The sequence below is a fragment of the Pangasianodon hypophthalmus genome, chromosome 11 (genome assembly GCF_027358585.1).
Source record: "Pangasianodon hypophthalmus isolate fPanHyp1 chromosome 11, fPanHyp1.pri, whole genome shotgun sequence".
NCBI classification, from domain to species: Eukaryota; Metazoa; Chordata; class Actinopteri; order Siluriformes; family Pangasiidae; genus Pangasianodon; species Pangasianodon hypophthalmus.
In genome coordinates this window covers 12,834,789-12,852,379 of record NC_069720.1, presented here as the reverse complement: position 1 = coordinate 12,852,379, position 17,591 = coordinate 12,834,789, and the positions used below count along the sequence as shown (strand labels likewise).

Below are 17,591 nucleotides of genomic sequence, written 5' to 3'. Positions count from 1 at the left end.
AGTAAAATTTCATGTATTTTACCATTTAAAAAGCATACACTCAGAGTTAACTGTCAAACCTGCACAATTATTAACATAATATAATTGAAGTAAAGGTCACTGGAAATAACGCCAGTGTAAGACCGTGTAAGAACAATTAAATCGTCATATCACACAAACCTAGTCCTCAGAAATATATACAGTATAGTGACACAAATTACTGTCCTAAAATACTGTGATGATATTTTTGTCCATATCACCCACCATCTTTGTACACCTTTCTCTGGCTGCTCCTTTACCTTTACTGGAAGAGTAGCACTTTTACTGAAAGGGTCCGAGCTGGTGAAGGGATCAGCCTTGGCCGGCCTCTTAAAGAAGTCTTCTGAAGTGGTCTTGAACGGGTCTGTCTCTTTAAACGGATCTCCGCCGAATGGATCTGTGTGAGGACAGAGAGGAAAGTTTGCATAAAGAGATACAGTACTGGACATCAACCGGTCCATTACCACAGATTCCATCAAATTCCTATAAAAATTTATTTTATTCATTCAATTTTTAAAAACTGAAACATAACTTTGTTAATTGTTTTTCTGATTATGTGAGACAATGTTCAATATTACAGTTAATATGTGATAATATTTTATTCATTTTCTGATTATATGTAATATTATAGTCTTTTGTGAATACGTGCCAATATTTTTTAAATTTTCTGATTATAGGTCCAATATTTATTCATTTTTTTGATTACATATACCAATATTATATTCATTTTCTCATTATGTGCGCCAATATTTTATTTTTTATTATAAGTGTCAACATTGTATTTATTTCACTATGTCCGTTATTTTATTTGTTTTCTGGCAATATTTTTTATTAATGTGGAACATTAACAATGTGCCAATATTTTATTACATTTTCTGATTACGTGGCAATATTTTATTAGTTTTTGTTAATGTTTCTGATTATACATGCCAATATTATATAGATTTTTTTATTATGTGCCAATATTTCATTTGCTTTCTGTTTATTTGACAATGTTATTCATTTTCTGATTATACATGACAATAGTTTGATTTTCTGATAATGTGATTATATTTTATTCATTACTCGGTTTTAAAATAGTAAATCACGAGAAAAAAATGATCAATTTCACACAAGCTGGGTTTGGGCGAGTTCTTGTTTTTGAGTGTACAGAAAAAAAAAAGATGCCCTTCAATACCCTTGATGTAAGGTCATGTGACAGTGTATAACTGGATAACTACTGTATAACTGGATATACATGCAGCAGGAAGAGTGTATGTACTCATATCACAGCTTTGCTGTAAACTACACAGTGTGCACATCTATTTCTTACACAACCTCATTACAATGCCACACCTTTAAAACAAGCCTGATGTACACTTTCCAAATTGTACATTTGGCCTCGATTTAGTATGAGAGTTGGAGAACTGAAAGCTGAATATGAGAAAGAGAGAAGTGTGCCACTGCAACCCAGCGTGATGCTGCAATCCATGCAAATTTCAGTGCAAGACCCAGAACTGTTTCCCATCATGCATTAGGACAGAGCAGATACCTGTTGCTGTGGGAGGCTGCTTGGCAAAAGGATCATTCTGGAAGGGATCACCTACACAGAAAGTGAACAGACAGAAAGAAGGAGGAAAAAAATTGGAGAGAGGAATTTATATGCCAGCACAAGCCAGACCTCAAACACTAGTCACATGATGTCTCACATCCAAGTAAAGAAAACAAACATTTCAGCTCCAAGACAAGACTTTCAGCTCAGAGACAGACGTGTGTGTGGGTGTCTCATTGAAGGACAAGTGTTTCTTTCAACAAATGTGCAAGAAGATGAGGGAGCAGATGAGAAATGGACAGGGGAGTATAAGAGAGAGAGAGACAGAGAAAGAGACAGAGAGATATATAGAGAGGGGCAGAGAAATACGAAGAGAAACAGAGATAGAGAAACAGACAGAAAGAGATAGAGAGCAACAGAGACAGAAAGAGGAGACAGACAAAGACAGAGAGACAAAAAGTCATACAGAGAGAGACATGAAGAAACTGACAGAGCAAAAGAGAAAGAGAAACACGAAGACACAGACAAAACAAGCGTGAGAGAGAGAGCGAGAGAGCGAAAGAGAGAGGAGAGAAAAAATACAGACAAACAAACAGAAAGAGAGACAGAAAGAGACAGACACAGAGAGAGAGAGAGAGAGAGAGAGAGAGAATATGAGCAGAACCTTTAAAAGGGTCGGATTTGAAAGGGTCTTCCGACTGAAAAGGGTCAGTGTGCATCTCCTGAGAGTTTGTGCTGAACACATTCGTCTTCACTTTAAACGGGTCGTCCTGCACACACACACACACCCCAACATGCAACATGCACCATCTCATCACATACAAGGTTTATAACAACAGTTTGACTAGAAATAAAAATTACACAATAACACAGTTAATTCCACATCACTGTGGTATAATTCGAAATATTAAATATGAAAAACAATATGAAGGTTTCACCATGACCCCGAAGCCCCCGTTCTCCTTGTCGGGGAACCCCTCGCTCATGTCGGCCAGGTTAGTCATGCTGCCTCCATGTGTGCCGTTCAGAGCGCTGCTGTACTGCTCAATGCTTTTACTTATCTCATGCTGATTGTCCTGGATCTGAGAGAGCTTGCTGCGAGCCTACAGCACAAAATACAAACACAATCTGCATTACACCTGGAAGATATAGACCACAAATTCACCAATGACACTATATTGGTCCACTTGGACCGCTCATTTGAATATATACTAAACTGATACGGTAATTCACAACGTATTGTCTTCTACCATGAAGAGCACTGAGGCCTGTGTATGGACTCATCGCCCTCTAGTGGACCGTAGTACAACATGCAACTCCTACACAAGTGAGAAGCGTGGGTAAGATGCCTTCATTTATGCTGATTCATCTCGATCCCTAGAACACTAGGCGTGAGACAGGTATACACCCACGATGGGACGCTAATCCATGCACGCACACACTTTCACACACTCATTCACACACTCATTCACACACTCATTCACACCTTGTGGCAATATAGAGTCGCATGGTATGTATTTGAGAGGTGGGAAGAAACTGGAGGAAACCAGACAGCCACGGGGAGAAAATACAAAACTCCACACAAACAGTAACCTGAGCTCAGGATTGAACCAGGAAACCTGGACCTGTGAGCCCTTAAAAAAGTGCTCACAGCTGCCTTTTTTGCTGACAGTGGAACATCCACAGTGGAAAAGAGTGACATCAAATGCTTTTTTACCTCATGACCAATCAAGTCACAAGTCAGGGGCAAGTGAGTGAAACACACAGAGAACAAAGTGCCGGGGGGGGTGGGGGTGGAGGGGGAGGCTTGTTAGTGAGAGAATACATGGAGATTTATGTTAAACTGAAAATATTTCATTGACGCAATTCCAACATTGCAATGTAACTAAAAATAACGTGTATTTTTTAGGATGTTCAGTGATGTGTGATGTGACGTCTCCCTTTAACTGGAGCAAACAACCTCATCACCAGAGTTACACCAGTCTTCTTCTGCAGTACTAATGATACCAAGCTAGGTTAGTTCAAATCAACTAAACAGGTATAGCTGATCAATTATTCTTTAATTGTTCAGTAATTAAAAATACAATAAATAGTTTTGGGCAGCTTATTTTTTTATTATTTTTCTAACATATATCTATAATAAATTGGCCATTTTTCTTTCAGATTACTGGTGAAATGTCTTCAGGATTAAATACCAGACTCAGTACTATGAGCCTTATCCTGAAGTGGAGGAGTGAAAAGCTCCACGGCTGTTACCTGGTTGATCTCGTCCTGCGTGGCCTTCAGGGACTTGATGATGGTCTCGAGCTGGATCTTGCCGGCCTGCAGGCTCTGCTCCAGCTGGCTCTCCTCCTGCTGTAGCCGGTTCAGGTCCGCTTTAGCCCGACTCAGCTCCTCCTCCTGGTTCAGCAGGTCCGACTCCTGAGAATGGATCTGACTCTGGAGTGACGAGATCTGAAAACACACACACACAGCAGTACACTTTACACTCAGAAAGTGCTTTTCTTTTAAATGTTGCAGTCATGTCAATGACCTCAGGACTAGAGCCTTGTGATGAAGGGGTTCTTGTTGCACTCACCATTTGGGACTCCTCTTGGCACTTCTGTCGTACTTCATTGAGCATGTCCTCCAGCTTGGCCTTCTGCTGGTCCATCTCATCCAGTCGGTCCTGAGCGTCCTGCTTCTGGGCCTCCAGCTCCTGCAGACTGCACGTCTCTCGGTCCAGATCATTCTGCATTTCCTGTATATCAGAACCCAAAGTAACGGGTTAAATTAGTCTTATTCATTTCACTGTCCTCAATACACATTTACATCAAGTCACGGATATTAGTACAGTTATTAAAGAGGTTTAAGTTGACAGTGATAGCATGATCACAGTTACAACAAAAATTTTAAGGTGCTAGCTGAAATGTTGGTCAATATTATTTTATGTGGTCACATATTAAGCACAGCTTCTGTAACTTGTAGGTCAATTTCTTTTTTAATTAAGTCAATTCATTTTAACATATTAAAAAACAAATTAAACTGCTAGTAATTAATTGTTGTATAAACTTTTCATACAACAGAACCAGAGTGGAAAATCCCCTAAACCTGGTGGTATACTTCAGGTGACGCAAGAAATAAAATGAAAGCAGAACCTGCAGTTTATAGTTTCTAAAAAAAAAAAAAAAAAGAAAAGAAAAGAAAAAAGTGCCAGTCTTTCTAGGACATACTGCATCATTCGAGGCCACAGGATGGCAAAATGGTTTTGAGAGGCCAGATCAGCATCATACATGTCAACACACCTGAACCTCAGTAGTTTTGTGTCTGATGGCTTCCTCTGCCTCCCTGATGTCTTGCTCCAGTGTGTATTTCTCCCTGATAACACAAAGAGACAAAAATTTCATAAGAAAGTGAGGAAAAACTGGTCAAAAAAATCTGGGAAAAAAAAAAAGACACGCCTCCTCCACCAACAAACAGCGTCACAGAAACTCAAAGCCAAAGAGCTGAGAGAGAAAGAGATTTACCTGAGCGTGTCCCAGTGAGTGAAAGCGAATGTGCTGTGGCAGCATGAAGAATGAGTGATGAGAACAAAAGATTTCAAAGAACATAAGTTAAAGGTAAAGATGTGGCAGAGGGGAGCAGAAACTTCTCCACAGCTCACTTTATCTGGTGTTTTAGCTCCAACATGTGCTTTTTACCGACAGCTTTATTTTATCTACAGAGCGACAGGGACACACTCACTGTGAGCTTGAGGAGGATGCATTAAACACCAGACTGAGATGGAGAGGACACGAGGAGGCTTTTGTTTTAATGAAGACTAATATTCACAGATAAAAAGAGCAGCCACCAGCACATAATTACATAACAAACAGCTTAAGGTGTAGTGCAGGGATTCCCAAACTTTTTGGGCAAATGACTCCAAATGGACATTATGGATCTTCTTTGACCCCAAGCCTTGACCACCCTACATGTTTTCAATTCCAGATTTACAAATTAGGAAATTTGTAAATACATTATGTGTAAAATAAGTGAATAAATATCAGTGAAATATTCCTTGCACTGAACTATCAGTCTAACGGGAAGTGTTGTATTGTTAATAAAAATAATCCACACTAGGGTGGTGTGATTACGGCCCGATGTCCTACACAGTGCAGAAGCAGCGGCAACATGAGCAGCAGGATTCACATACTCGCTTGTGTATCTTATGTACATCTGGAGGATTAAAAACTCTTTCCACTACATAATACGTCAGAGCCCAAACATTCCTGTCAGTGGGGTTTCCAAGTCAAACTGTAAATTGTTTAGTGCTTTCATGCACAGTTGTTAAACGCACTGACGAGCTCTGTCTCACTTTAAAACTTTCCGTCGTCATCGTGACTGTTGTCATGGGCTGCGTTTCAAATCAAACACTCGGACCATACATTCAAAAGTATTTACACTAATCTAAAAAAAATAAATAAATCAATCTGACCGGTTAGTGTTAGCACTCAATAAAAATCTAGAATAGTACATAAGCATGCAATTTGAGACACAACACTAGATAATTTAATGGAAGTAGAGTGATGGGAAAATTTGTCGTACACTTGGTGCAGCATGTCAGGATAGTGAAAAAGACTAAAATAGCATGTACATTCTTCATTTTTAAATGTGGCTTCTTTGAATGTGTCTCCCAATAACAAAATAAAATCAGTCTTGGATATTTCCAATTTATAAAATACATGAATGAGGAGACTGTGAGTTTCTCTCACAATCCCATTTATAAATCAAGCGACCCCTTAGTCTGGGAACCCCTGATGTAGAGGCACGCTGTCGGGTAAAAGTTTCTGAACAAGCAATGAGTGCAAGTGACTCAAGAAAAATTTCGTAATTGCAATCCCTCTATATGGTTTTGCACTCTCTCAATCTTCATGCTTCAACTCTGCCAAAAATATCATATGCCACATGTAAAATAATAAATAAAAACCATCCAGGCATGTTTGTTCTCTGTTGCTTGCAACCACCTGATCAGCAGTCGTTCCAGATGGTGCAAAAGGCGTACTTGAGTATTTCTGAACTGTCTGTTATGTCATAACTTAATAATTCTGACAGTTTCAAATGAAAGCATTCAAAGAAAGATTGTAAATGCTCTTCGCCAGGTTCTGGGATTCTACAGGATGAACGTGTCTCCTAACAGGAACATACCTCTGCAGCTGAGCAATCTCCTGACTCAGATCATCCAGCTCTTTGATTCCTGTAAATTCACCAGACCCCACAGAGCTGGAGCTGTCCTACAGAGGTGTACACACCCACACACACACACACACACAAACACAAAGACACACACACACTCCACTTAGCCTTACAGCCTCCATAAGCAAGGCAACACCACAGCACCAAACAAGCAGGAGGGCAAAACACCACACAGGAAACCACCAGGACAGGAGAAGAGAATAGACGAGGTGCTTAGGGTTCGCCTCCATGTTTTCTACAACACACATCACCACTCACAGCACAAATGCTTTTCAACACAACACTGCTGCTAAAAGCATTTGCTGATCCCGTTTTTTGTACGTTTTTTACATACCCATGAGGTGTACATTATTGTCTGATATAAGAATGACACATCAGCAGCATTAAATATGAAAAAGAAAAACGTTTGATGAGCTGCATTCTCCTTCCATTTAGGTTTTTATAAAACCACTACGACTACCATAGTTTCTTGACAGTAAGTCACTTCAGCGTATTAGACACTCCCTAAATGTTGTGTGCTCACATTACAGCATAATGCTGTGGAATTCTGGATTCTGATTGGTCAGAAGGTGTTGATTCATTTTCTATAACAGCAGCTCTGACAGCAGTGCAGCTGCAAATCACAGGTTTCTATTAACGCAGCTGTAAGGATTTTCTGTAAGGAACCATTTATTTAATATTTATGGAAGGAGTCTCCGATATCAGCTCTTTATAACAGTCAGAGTAAAGCTGTAACTTTAAGTTTTCCAACATCTTCAGGACAGAGAGTTTTTCTGGTTTCTCAGTAGAATGCTAAGGTGTGATTTAGATTTACACTGGAGCTACAAAGCTAATTTAGCTAAGATGCAATAGAAGTCTATTTCACCTTAATAAAAAAAAATTTTTCTTAATAAAAAAATTTCATACACTTTAAACCATATCCTGAAATAATACTGAAAGACAACAGAAGCCAGAATTGTCCCATAAAGCTGGAAGTTGAATATAAGTAACTAACTTGAAACTAATTATTCTACATATTTTACAGAATCCTTTATTTAAAATGAGATGATGTAGCATATGTGTTTGAAGAAAGTATGTAATTTTGAATGTATTTATATTTATACCATGTCTTGGCTGATTGACCACATTTGCAGAAAGGACACCGCCTACATTTCATTCACCTATTAACTTTGATGTTTTTTAAACTTACTGACTTACAAAAGTAGCATACATATTTATATGCATGTATCAAATCAATCAGCAGCATGGACTCACTCTGCGCATTTCGGTCAGGGCTACCATTTCTGATCCCACGGGCGTCATGTACCCTGACATATTCTGCAAAGAAAAAAAGATCAATATAATCAGTATGGTAAACTCTACTCCCTTTACTTAAGCAGCCTAGACCAGGAGTGCTAAATATCGTTACTGAGTAGTGTAAGCTGTCTCCTGGCACATCAACTAATTTTTAAGGCCATCATTACAAAACTTCAAAAGTATTGCCCTTTATTTATCCCATTATTTATTGTGTTTGATTTTTATCTATTTATTTCACAATCAGTAAGGTGTAGTTACTCACGGGGGTTCCTCTCTCAGACGGAGGGATCATGTCCGGGGTCAGAGCCTGAGGAGGATCCACTCCTTTGCTCACTTTCTGCTGAATGAAGTACATGGCCAGAGCAAACTGCTCTCGGGTCAGCTTGCCAATCTGCCGTGTGTCTGACAAAGCCCTAGACAGGTAACAGGCTGAAAGTTACACAAAAATGCACAGTTATCATCTACCTAGCCCTGCCCCTTCAGCTCTCTGAAACACTCGCCTGTAAACGCCCCTTCAGCTCTCTGAAACACTCGCCTGTAAACGCCCCTTCAGCTCTCTGAAACACTCGCCTGTAAACGCCCCTTCAGCTCTCTGAAACACTCGCCTGTAAACGCCCCTTCAGCTCTCTGAAACACTCGCCTGTAAACGCCCCTTCAGCTCTCTGAAACACTCGCCTGTAAACGCCCCTTCAGCTCTCTGAAACACTCGCCTGGACACGCCCCTTCAGCTCTCTGAAACACTCGCCTGGCCACGCCCCTTCAGCTCTCTGAACCACTCGCCTGTAAACGCCCCTTCAGCTCTCTGAAACATTCGCCTGGACACGCCCCTTCAGCTCTCTGAAACACTCGCCTGTAAACGCCCCTTCAGCTCTCTGAAACACTCGCCTGTAAACGCCCCTTCAGCTCTCTGAAACACTCGCCTGTAAACGCCCCTTCAGCTCTCTGAAACACTCGCCTGTAAACGCCCCTTCAGCTCTCTGAAACACTCGCCTGTAAACGCCCCTTCAGCTCTCTGAAACACTCGCCTGTAAACGCCCCTTCAGCTCTCTGAAACACTCGCCTGGACACGCCCCTTCAGCTCTCTGAAACACTCGCCTGGCCACGCCCCTTCAGCTCTCTGAACCACTCGCCTGTAAACGCCCCTTCAGCTCTCTGAAACATTCGCCTGGACACGCCCCTTCAGCTCTCTGAACCACTTGCCTGTAAACGCCCCTTCAGCTCTCTGAAACACTCGCATGCAAACGCCCCTTCAGCTCTCTGAATCACTCGCTTGGCCACGCCCCTTCAGCTCTCTGAACCACTCGCCTGTAAACGCCCCTTCAGCTCTCTGAACCACTCGCCTGTAAACGCCCCTTCAGCTCTCTGAAACACTCGCCTGGCCACGCCCCTTCAGCTCTCTGAAACACTCGCCTGTAAACGCCCCTTCAGCTCTCTGAAACACTCGCCTGGACACGCCCCTTCAGCTCTCTGAACCACTTGCCTGTAAACGCCCCTTCAGCTCTCTGAAACACTCGCATGCAAACGCCCCTTCAGCTCTCTGAATCACTCGCTTGGCCACGCCCCTTCAGCTCTCTGAACCACTCGCCTGTAAACGCCCCTTCAGCTCTCTGAAACACTCGCCTGTAAACGCCCCTTCAGCTCTCTGAACCACTCGCCTGTAAACGCCCCTTCAGCTCTCTGAACCACTCGCCTGTAAACGCCCCTTCAGCTCTCTGAACCACTCGCCTGTAAACGCCCCTTCAGCTCTCTGAAACACTCGCCTGGCCACGCCCCTTCAGCTCTCTGAAACACTCGCCTGTAAACGCCCCTTCAGCTCTCTGAAACACTCGCCTGTAAACGCCCCTTCAGCTCTCTGAAACACTCGCCTGTAAACGCCCCTTCAGCTCTCTGAACCACTCGCCTGTAAACGCCCCTTCAGCTCTCTGAACCACTCGCCTGTAAACGCCCCTTCAGCTCTCTGAACCACTCGCCTGTAAACGCCCCTTCAGCTCTCTGAACCACTCGCCTGTAAACGCCCCTTCAGCTCTCTGAAACACTCGCCTGTAAACGCCCCTTCAGCTCTCTGAAACACTCGCCTGTAAACGCCCCTTCAGCTCTCTGAAACACTCCCCTGGACACGCCCCTTCAGCTCTCTGAAACACTTGCCTGGCCACGCCCCTTCAGCTCTCTGACACACTCGCCTGGCCACACCCCTTCAGCTCTCTGACACACTCACCTGGCCACGCCCCTTCAGCTCTCTGAAACACTCACCTGTAAACGCCCCTTCAGCTCTCTGAAACACTCGCCTGGACACGCCCCTTCAGCTCTCTGAAACACTCGCCTGTAAACGCCCCTTCAGCTCTCTGAAACACTCGCCTGGACACGCCCCTTCAGCTCTCTGAAACACTCGCCTGTTCATGCCCTCTCAGCTTCCTGGAGTATTTATGTACTATTACTTTCTTGTCAGTGAGCTAGCTGTGTGTTATTTCTACACCAGTACTCTGGTTCTCACCATATATGTGCCAGAATGTTCTGCGGAAGGCCAGACTGCATGAAGATCTCTTTCACTTCTTGGCCACTGACAAAGCCGTCAAGGTCGGCATCCGTTTTGAGGAAGATGTCATCGTAGCGTCCTCTGTCTGCCGCTGGCACCACCCAGTTCACAGAGTGCTAATGACACATAAAACGAAGGAAAAAACCCAGGAAGCTTATAAATTATGTAAAGAGCTTTTAGCAGTTCACTCTATAGACTGTAACGGAGCTTCACCTGAACTAAAGCACTTGAGCAGGATGTCATCATTAATAATTCACACCTTTTCCTTAGAGATGATCAATAAAAAGAAATGGAGTGTGAAATGGAATCATATTTTAGTGGAACCATCTGCTTCCTCTTTAGCCCAGTGTTTCCTACATTCTGTGTTACAGTGTCAGGTACACAGTGTTTTCCTGTTTCTTTAGGGAAAAGGCTTTAAGAGTGTAGGTAGGTTTGAGTGTGTTTGTGTACCTGTGTGGATTTGAGTGTGTGTTTAGGTGACAGACTCCCGGCGCTGTTCAGGGAGTTCATGCTGCCGTGTGATGGTGTGGATCGCAGGCTGTCTTTAGGAGGAGGTGGGCTTCCTGGCATCACAGGTGCCATGCTGGATAAGGAGCCCACAGACTTCTTGCGTTTGGATGGAGGGATGAGGGAGGAGGGCAGAACAGAGGGAACAGGCTCCTTCTCCAGGGCGCGGTACACCAGGTGCATGGCCTGAAGGAGAAACCAGATGTGTTTATAATAACATATTTAAATATGATTTAAGACCTCCACAATCATACATTTTAAAGATACTTTAATAAAACTGTGATTCACACCACCACCATGGGATTGCAGGCTTGTGATTATAATTTTTCTGTCCCTGAAATTTTCTCACAAGGCATATGAAAGAAATCAAAGGTTCCATGTCATGCTGGAAATTAATCAACAACATTGTTACCACCCCAAAGTTGACCGTTCTCCTTTTTACAGCATGTCAGAAAGTCTTTAATTAAGATCATGTCATAATTTTTTATCCGGTTACAGATACATTTAATGTTGTGAACGTCTGAGGTTAGTTCCTGTTCTCACTTATGTTATAGCAGCTATAAACAGTCATTCATTCACCAGCATCTTTTTTTCTCTCTCTCTTCAATATAATGAACCAAAAAACGCATCTTGGCGTGTTACCAAGAGCCCGCAAAACATAAAAAATCTTCTGTCCTGAAGCTGTCAGAAAACTTAACGTTACAGCTTTAGCTCGGACTCTTACAAAGTGCTAACACTGGAGACTCCTTCCATAAATGTTCCATAAATGCCTACCTACAGAAAACTTTTCAAAATCAATGATTACACTTTTTTTTTTTTTTTACACATTTTTCTACAGTTGTTACCATAGAAACAATAACATTAGACTGAGCAGCACACTAATATAAACCTGCGATTTGTAGCTGCGCTACTTTTGCTGCTATAGAAAACTAATCAACACCTACTGACCAATCAGAATCCAGAATTTAACTCACCACTGCAAACTCGTCCTTGTCCAGATGCCCATCTTTATCTATATCACTCAAATCCCAAACCTGGTTAAAGAAAAAATACAATTTATATCCCATTCACAGTAAATCTAGTTATAACGTACTATATAGACAGGCTGTAAAATGATTACAAACAACAGATCCATCCTTATTAAATAATGAATTTACCTTTCCTAGCACATCCACTGGCAGCTTTGAGTTCATAAGAACTGGCTTGACCTTTTCTCCGGAGAGTAACCCGTTTACTGGCACAAGACTGTCAAAAATACCATCAAACTTGCTTTTCTCTTCAGGCTGCAAACCACACACATGATGAATGTGGGTTGAGTGGATCTCAGAATAAACACCTGTTTAAATTTGGCACAGCATTTCCACAATATGCACAGCACTCGAGTAGACAGTCAGCTATCGATATTAATGTCCTTTTTTGATTACCTCTGGTGCATTAAAGATGGAGAATATTTCAACATGGTTTAAAACCTAAGAAACACCGAGTTGTTTTCATCAGTGTTTTCGTTGCAATTACACTTACATAACTAGAGACAAATCTTTTGAAACTGGTGTTCTTTTGATCACCCCTGGTGCATTAAAGGTGGCATTTATAATATTTAAACATGGTTTGAAACCTGCAAAATCACATGGGTTTTAAAGATGCCTTAATAAAACCATGATTCCCAAAACCACCATGCAATGGGAAGTGCTAAGTTTTTGTTACAGGGTTCTATTTACTTTTTTTTTCTGTCCCAGAAATTATAAGTATATGTATGTAACTGCAAGTAGTTTGAGCAGAGAGGGTGGCTCAGTTCATGGACAAGCAAAGCCCTGTCAGTGTTTTCATGCAATTGCAAATAAGTAGAGACAAATCTTGCTCTAGTGGTTAGAATTTTGATTTATGACTGATTGATCCTTTAAGAACAAAAGATAACTCATGTATAGCACAGCGAGGGCAAATCATGTCAAATTAAAAAAAAAAAAAAAAAAGATTATCAAAATGTCATTAAAACATTTTGCTCTGTTTAATGATTAAAAGACTTACTCTAACGGCCCAGTGGCTGTCCATTGATGAAGCACCACTTAATGACGGGCTACTAGGATCCTTCTGTGATACAAAATCATGTTAAGTGTCATGTCAAGATCTTCATAACATATTTGTGTTATATTTCTCAGGGTGCTTTCACATATACAGTGTTTAATGCATCTGAAAGAACCCTGGGGTGTTCTCCACCTCAGTGTGGTTCTTTAGGCAGGTGAGAACATAGAAATCACATTCGGGTGCGGACCAAAACAACCGAGAGCTTCTGAGCGAGGTCATGTTGGTCCGCTTTCAAATGGAATCGGAAAGTGATTCGACTCTGAATCAGCTGCAGAAAGTGAATCAAACACAGCGTGATTTGTACTCAATGAACAAAGGAGTTTTACACGGATGTTTTCAGCATTTTTTTGTATTTTGGTCCTTATTGTAGCTAAGTATGTGCAGTATGAAACAGCACCAAACAGCAAGTAAACAGACTAATGTGAAAGCACCCTCAGAGCACTTCTCTCTCATCTGCAATGTTAAACACTTACAAATTTAGGAGGAGGGACAGTGAGGTTTAAACTTGCAAGAGAGACATCCTGACCGCTCTGTGCGCAGGCCACGAGCCGCAAAGCGACATAAAATCCCTGTTAACGTAAACACAGTGCAAATACACAAGTCAGATGATCTGCCTTGCATTCAAACACTCATTAATCAGTGATGGACGATTTATTTAAGGCCTAGCAGAAGAGAAAACATGTGTTTGACCTGCTTGTCCAGGAAACCTTTTCCATCTGGATCAGCGAGGTCCCAGATCTGTGGAAGAAACAAAAACATCAGAGAGAACCCATCAGAAGAGTTATGATGTGTATTTTTAGGAATATCTAGAATTCCCAGACAGATGCATTTCTCTCCTTCACCTTTCCCAGAGTGATATCCGGCAGGCCTGACTTCTTCAGAAACAAAGCAGCCTCTGTAGGTCCGACCCTCCCTGTGTTTCCTGGATCCACCTTTCAGAGCAGAAAACCATAAAAACATTGAGATGTTCAGGAAATAACAAAAGGCACTAATATGTATGTGTATGTATATGTATATTACACTGCCTGGCCAAAAAAAAAAAAGTCGCACAATCTAATATTTTGTTGCACTGCATTTAGCTTTGATTACGGCACGCATTCGTCCTGGCATTGTTTCAACAACCTTATGCAACTTCACAACATTTATTTCCATCCAGAGTTGCATTAATTTTTGGCTGAGAGCTTGCATTGAGGACAGGAGAGTCGGGCCACTCCGTAAAGTCTTCTCCAGCACGTCCCAAAGACTTACAGTGGGGTTAAGGTCAGGACTCTGTGGTGGCCAATTCATGTGTGAAAATGATTCCTCATGCTCCCTGAACGGCTCTTTCACAAGTTAAGCCTGATGAATCTTAGCATTTTCATCCTGGAATATGCCTGTGCCGTCAGGGAAGAAAAAGTCCGTTGACGGGATAACCTGGTCATTCAGTACATTCAGGTGCTCAGCTGACTTCATTTTATTGCCACGAATGAGGCTGAGCCTCGACCTGACCAGTTGATGCAACCCCAGATCATAACACTGCCTCCAGAGGCTTGTACAGTAGGCACTATGCATGACGGGTGAATCACTTCATGCATTTCCCTTCTTACCCTGACACGCCCATTGCTTTGGAATAGAGTAAATCTGATTTTATCAGACCACATGACCTTTTTCCATTGCTCCACAGTCCAGTCTTTATGCTCCAGAGCAAATTGAAGTCATTTTTTCTGATTAGCCTCACTAACAAATGGCTTTCTTGTGGCCACACAGCTGTTTAGTCCCAATCCTGTAAGTTCTCATCACATTGTGCGTGTGGAAATGCTCTTACTTTCACTATTAAACATAGCCGTGAGTTCGGCCGTCGATTTTTTTACGATGTGACTTCACCAAGTGTTTTAAAGATCTCTGATCACGATCATTCAAGATTTTTTCCGACTACATTTCTGCTGTAAAGCTGACGGTTCACCACTATTCTTCCAGGCTTTAATAATGCACTGGACATTTCAGAACCCAGTTCCAGTGATTTCAGCAAGCTCCTTAGTTTTCTTTGCTTGATGCAGGCCAACAATTTTCCCCTTCAGTAACATCTTTTCCACGACCATGCGATACGTAATCTGCCATGGTTGTTTAAGAAATGAGAAGCTACACACTGCATCAGTTAAGGTTAAAAGAACTGTTGATGATTATGATCATATATTAATGATCCAATCATAGGCTCTTCAGTATTTGCTTATTTAAACCCAAACAGCAACCTTTTTTTTGGCCAGGCAGTGTATACACATACATATATATATTTTTCCCCCCACAATTTAGGTGACACAGTTTTGTATCATTAAGCCCATCTGGCAGATGGCACAATTGTAGCAGGAACGCAGAAGTGACGGAGGTGATACCTCAAGCCCCGTCCCAGATGGTGCTCTAAGCCTTGCGCTTCTTCTCCAAGTCAAACATTTTGCGTAACTTGGCACCAAAGTCACTTGGTTTAGAGTTGCACCATTCAAGATGAAACAGAAATCCCAATTTTTGGCTTTGAATTGAGATCCGGATTCTCACTCGACATTACTTGATTAATTTCGGTAGGAATATTCATATTTCTTAAATACTGACATCACTGTAGAAGAGCTCCATTTTCCTAGTGGATGTTTCTGAAAGATGGCTCCCCTGCATTTTAAGTTACTGCACGTTTGTACTGCAAACACTGAAATTCTGAGTTAAAATAACTGCTATTTAGTACATAACTGTACTCTTAATAGTGTGCAGTGTGTAAGAGCACAGTGTGTCCTTCCGTCATTTCATACATTTAGTCATTAGTTGTTTGTTTAGTAACTGGGAAGTTAATAATCAGCACATAATATTTAAGGATTTGTTTAACTGAGCATTATTTTAAAATTCACTCACAGATTTCACACACTGTTTCTCTCCTTTTTCTTCTGTAGACTCACCGTGCTTCAGGTGTGTATGGGTTTATGCTTTATATGCAGTGGTTGTCTAGTTGAATCCAGCTGCACTGAGAAATGAATCGTGTTCACACTTTTAAAGGAAAAATCCATCCTGAACAACCTGGATATCAATCTTTACGATAAGCGTGTGATCATCAAGAGTAGCGTTACCTTGTAATGAAATTCAGAGTTTTTAGTTTAAACTTTTTGCATCAACATTTTGCTCTATTTTCACTTTGGTTAACCATTTCCTACCTTACCCATACTGCTGATAGTGGTACCAGTGGCATTTAGCCCTCACTTCATCTCTGTCTAAAGAGAGTGATGCAGCAGTGCTTTAGTCCTTTAGTCTGTCCAGCTGTCTCACCTCCTCATATGTACACTCTGCTCAAACAGATCAGCTTCCAAAGCTTCAACTTTCACGCTAACACCGTCATCAACGCCATCACGCTCATCACCTCGTAGATTGTTAACTAGCCGAGTCGTAACATCGCTGGAACATGGGGAGTGAGAAAAGAAGCTCTTGCTCTTCTGTTTTTAGGAGTTAACAGTGAAACTTTTAGTTATTCCTTATGTTTGAGATCATTTTCTTCGATGTCTTCACCTGTTCAACACGCTATAACTTTGTAACTGCCCTAGAAATAAATGTTTTCCTCTGATGTCATCGCTGCACAAAACTGCTAACACTTCTGACAGAAATAACAAAAAACAGCCAATAAATTAGCATGAGAATCAGTAAACACGTCACAAATACTTCAATATAAACATATTTAATGCATTTCAGGGTGGAGTTTTGCTTTAATACAATTCTGGTGAAGACCTAGCCTGGGTAACACGAGGGGGGGATATGTGATCAGTATCAGGAATTGGCCAAGACTCAGATCTCTGATATCAGTATCATATAGAAAAATGGGAAAAGAGTGGGATTGCTGCATCTTTATTGAAGGGAACCACCCAGATGAGACCGCAAAAAATAAATTCAAATGCTTTCATCCCTGCAGCAGGTGACTTACCTGTCTGTAAAAATTTTCATACACTGGGTTCCCACTCGACAGCTGAAAGGAAAAAAAACAGCATGTTTCAGTGTTACGTGTGCTAACTGAAGCTTAATCGTTTTAATTAACCTGCTGGACTGAAGGGTGGCTAGAAATGTCAAAGTGTAATCTATAATTTCTCTACATCCGTTTCCTATTTAAAAAAAACAGTGGTGTGATAATTTTTCAATAGTTTAACTGCTTAAATAGCAGGCAACGAGTCACTCATCTCGTGTGTGTGGCCTGTTATGGTAGCTCCGATGAGAAACAGTAGTAGCTATACATAGCTTCTAAAGCTAACTAGTTAAACATTAATTAAATGACACACTAATCCACGGTTTGATTTACATGTTACACGCTCAGCTACGTTGCAGACATTATTCTTAGATTAGAGTGGCAAAGCAAGCCAACTGTACTAGCTTTTTTTTTCTTCCATAATGTCTCTACACGTTTCGATATGACAG

General features: G+C 41.4%; 1 protein-coding gene across 4 annotated transcripts in view; it reads right to left on the bottom strand.

The window, feature by feature from the left end:
• eps15l1a (epidermal growth factor receptor pathway substrate 15-like 1a) overlaps positions 1-17,591 on the bottom strand; it is a 37,101-nt gene that overhangs the window by 16,472 nt on the left and 3,038 nt on the right. For all 4 annotated transcript variants that reach the window (XM_026930664.3, XM_026930666.3, XM_026930665.3 and 1 more), the window contains exons 2-20: positions 17,107-17,148; positions 14,021-14,110; positions 13,869-13,916; positions 13,652-13,747; positions 13,122-13,184; positions 12,254-12,379; positions 12,071-12,130; positions 11,040-11,282; positions 10,548-10,705; positions 8,319-8,469; positions 8,015-8,077; positions 6,713-6,798; positions 4,834-4,906; positions 4,128-4,289; positions 3,806-4,003; positions 2,488-2,652; positions 2,214-2,319; positions 1,550-1,600; positions 279-415 (exon numbers count right to left, since the gene is read on the bottom strand). In XM_026930664.3, coding sequence (XP_026786465.1) covers positions 279-415; positions 1,550-1,600; positions 2,214-2,319; positions 2,488-2,652; positions 3,806-4,003; positions 4,128-4,289; positions 4,834-4,906; positions 6,713-6,798; positions 8,015-8,077; positions 8,319-8,469; positions 10,548-10,705; positions 11,040-11,282; positions 12,071-12,130; positions 12,254-12,379; positions 13,122-13,184; positions 13,652-13,747; positions 13,869-13,916; positions 14,021-14,110; positions 17,107-17,148 — 2,118 coding nt within the window. The remainder of the gene's footprint in view (positions 1-278; positions 416-1,549; positions 1,601-2,213; positions 2,320-2,487; positions 2,653-3,805; positions 4,004-4,127; positions 4,290-4,833; positions 4,907-6,712; positions 6,799-8,014; positions 8,078-8,318; positions 8,470-10,547; positions 10,706-11,039; positions 11,283-12,070; positions 12,131-12,253; positions 12,380-13,121; positions 13,185-13,651; positions 13,748-13,868; positions 13,917-14,020; positions 14,111-17,106; positions 17,149-17,591) is intronic.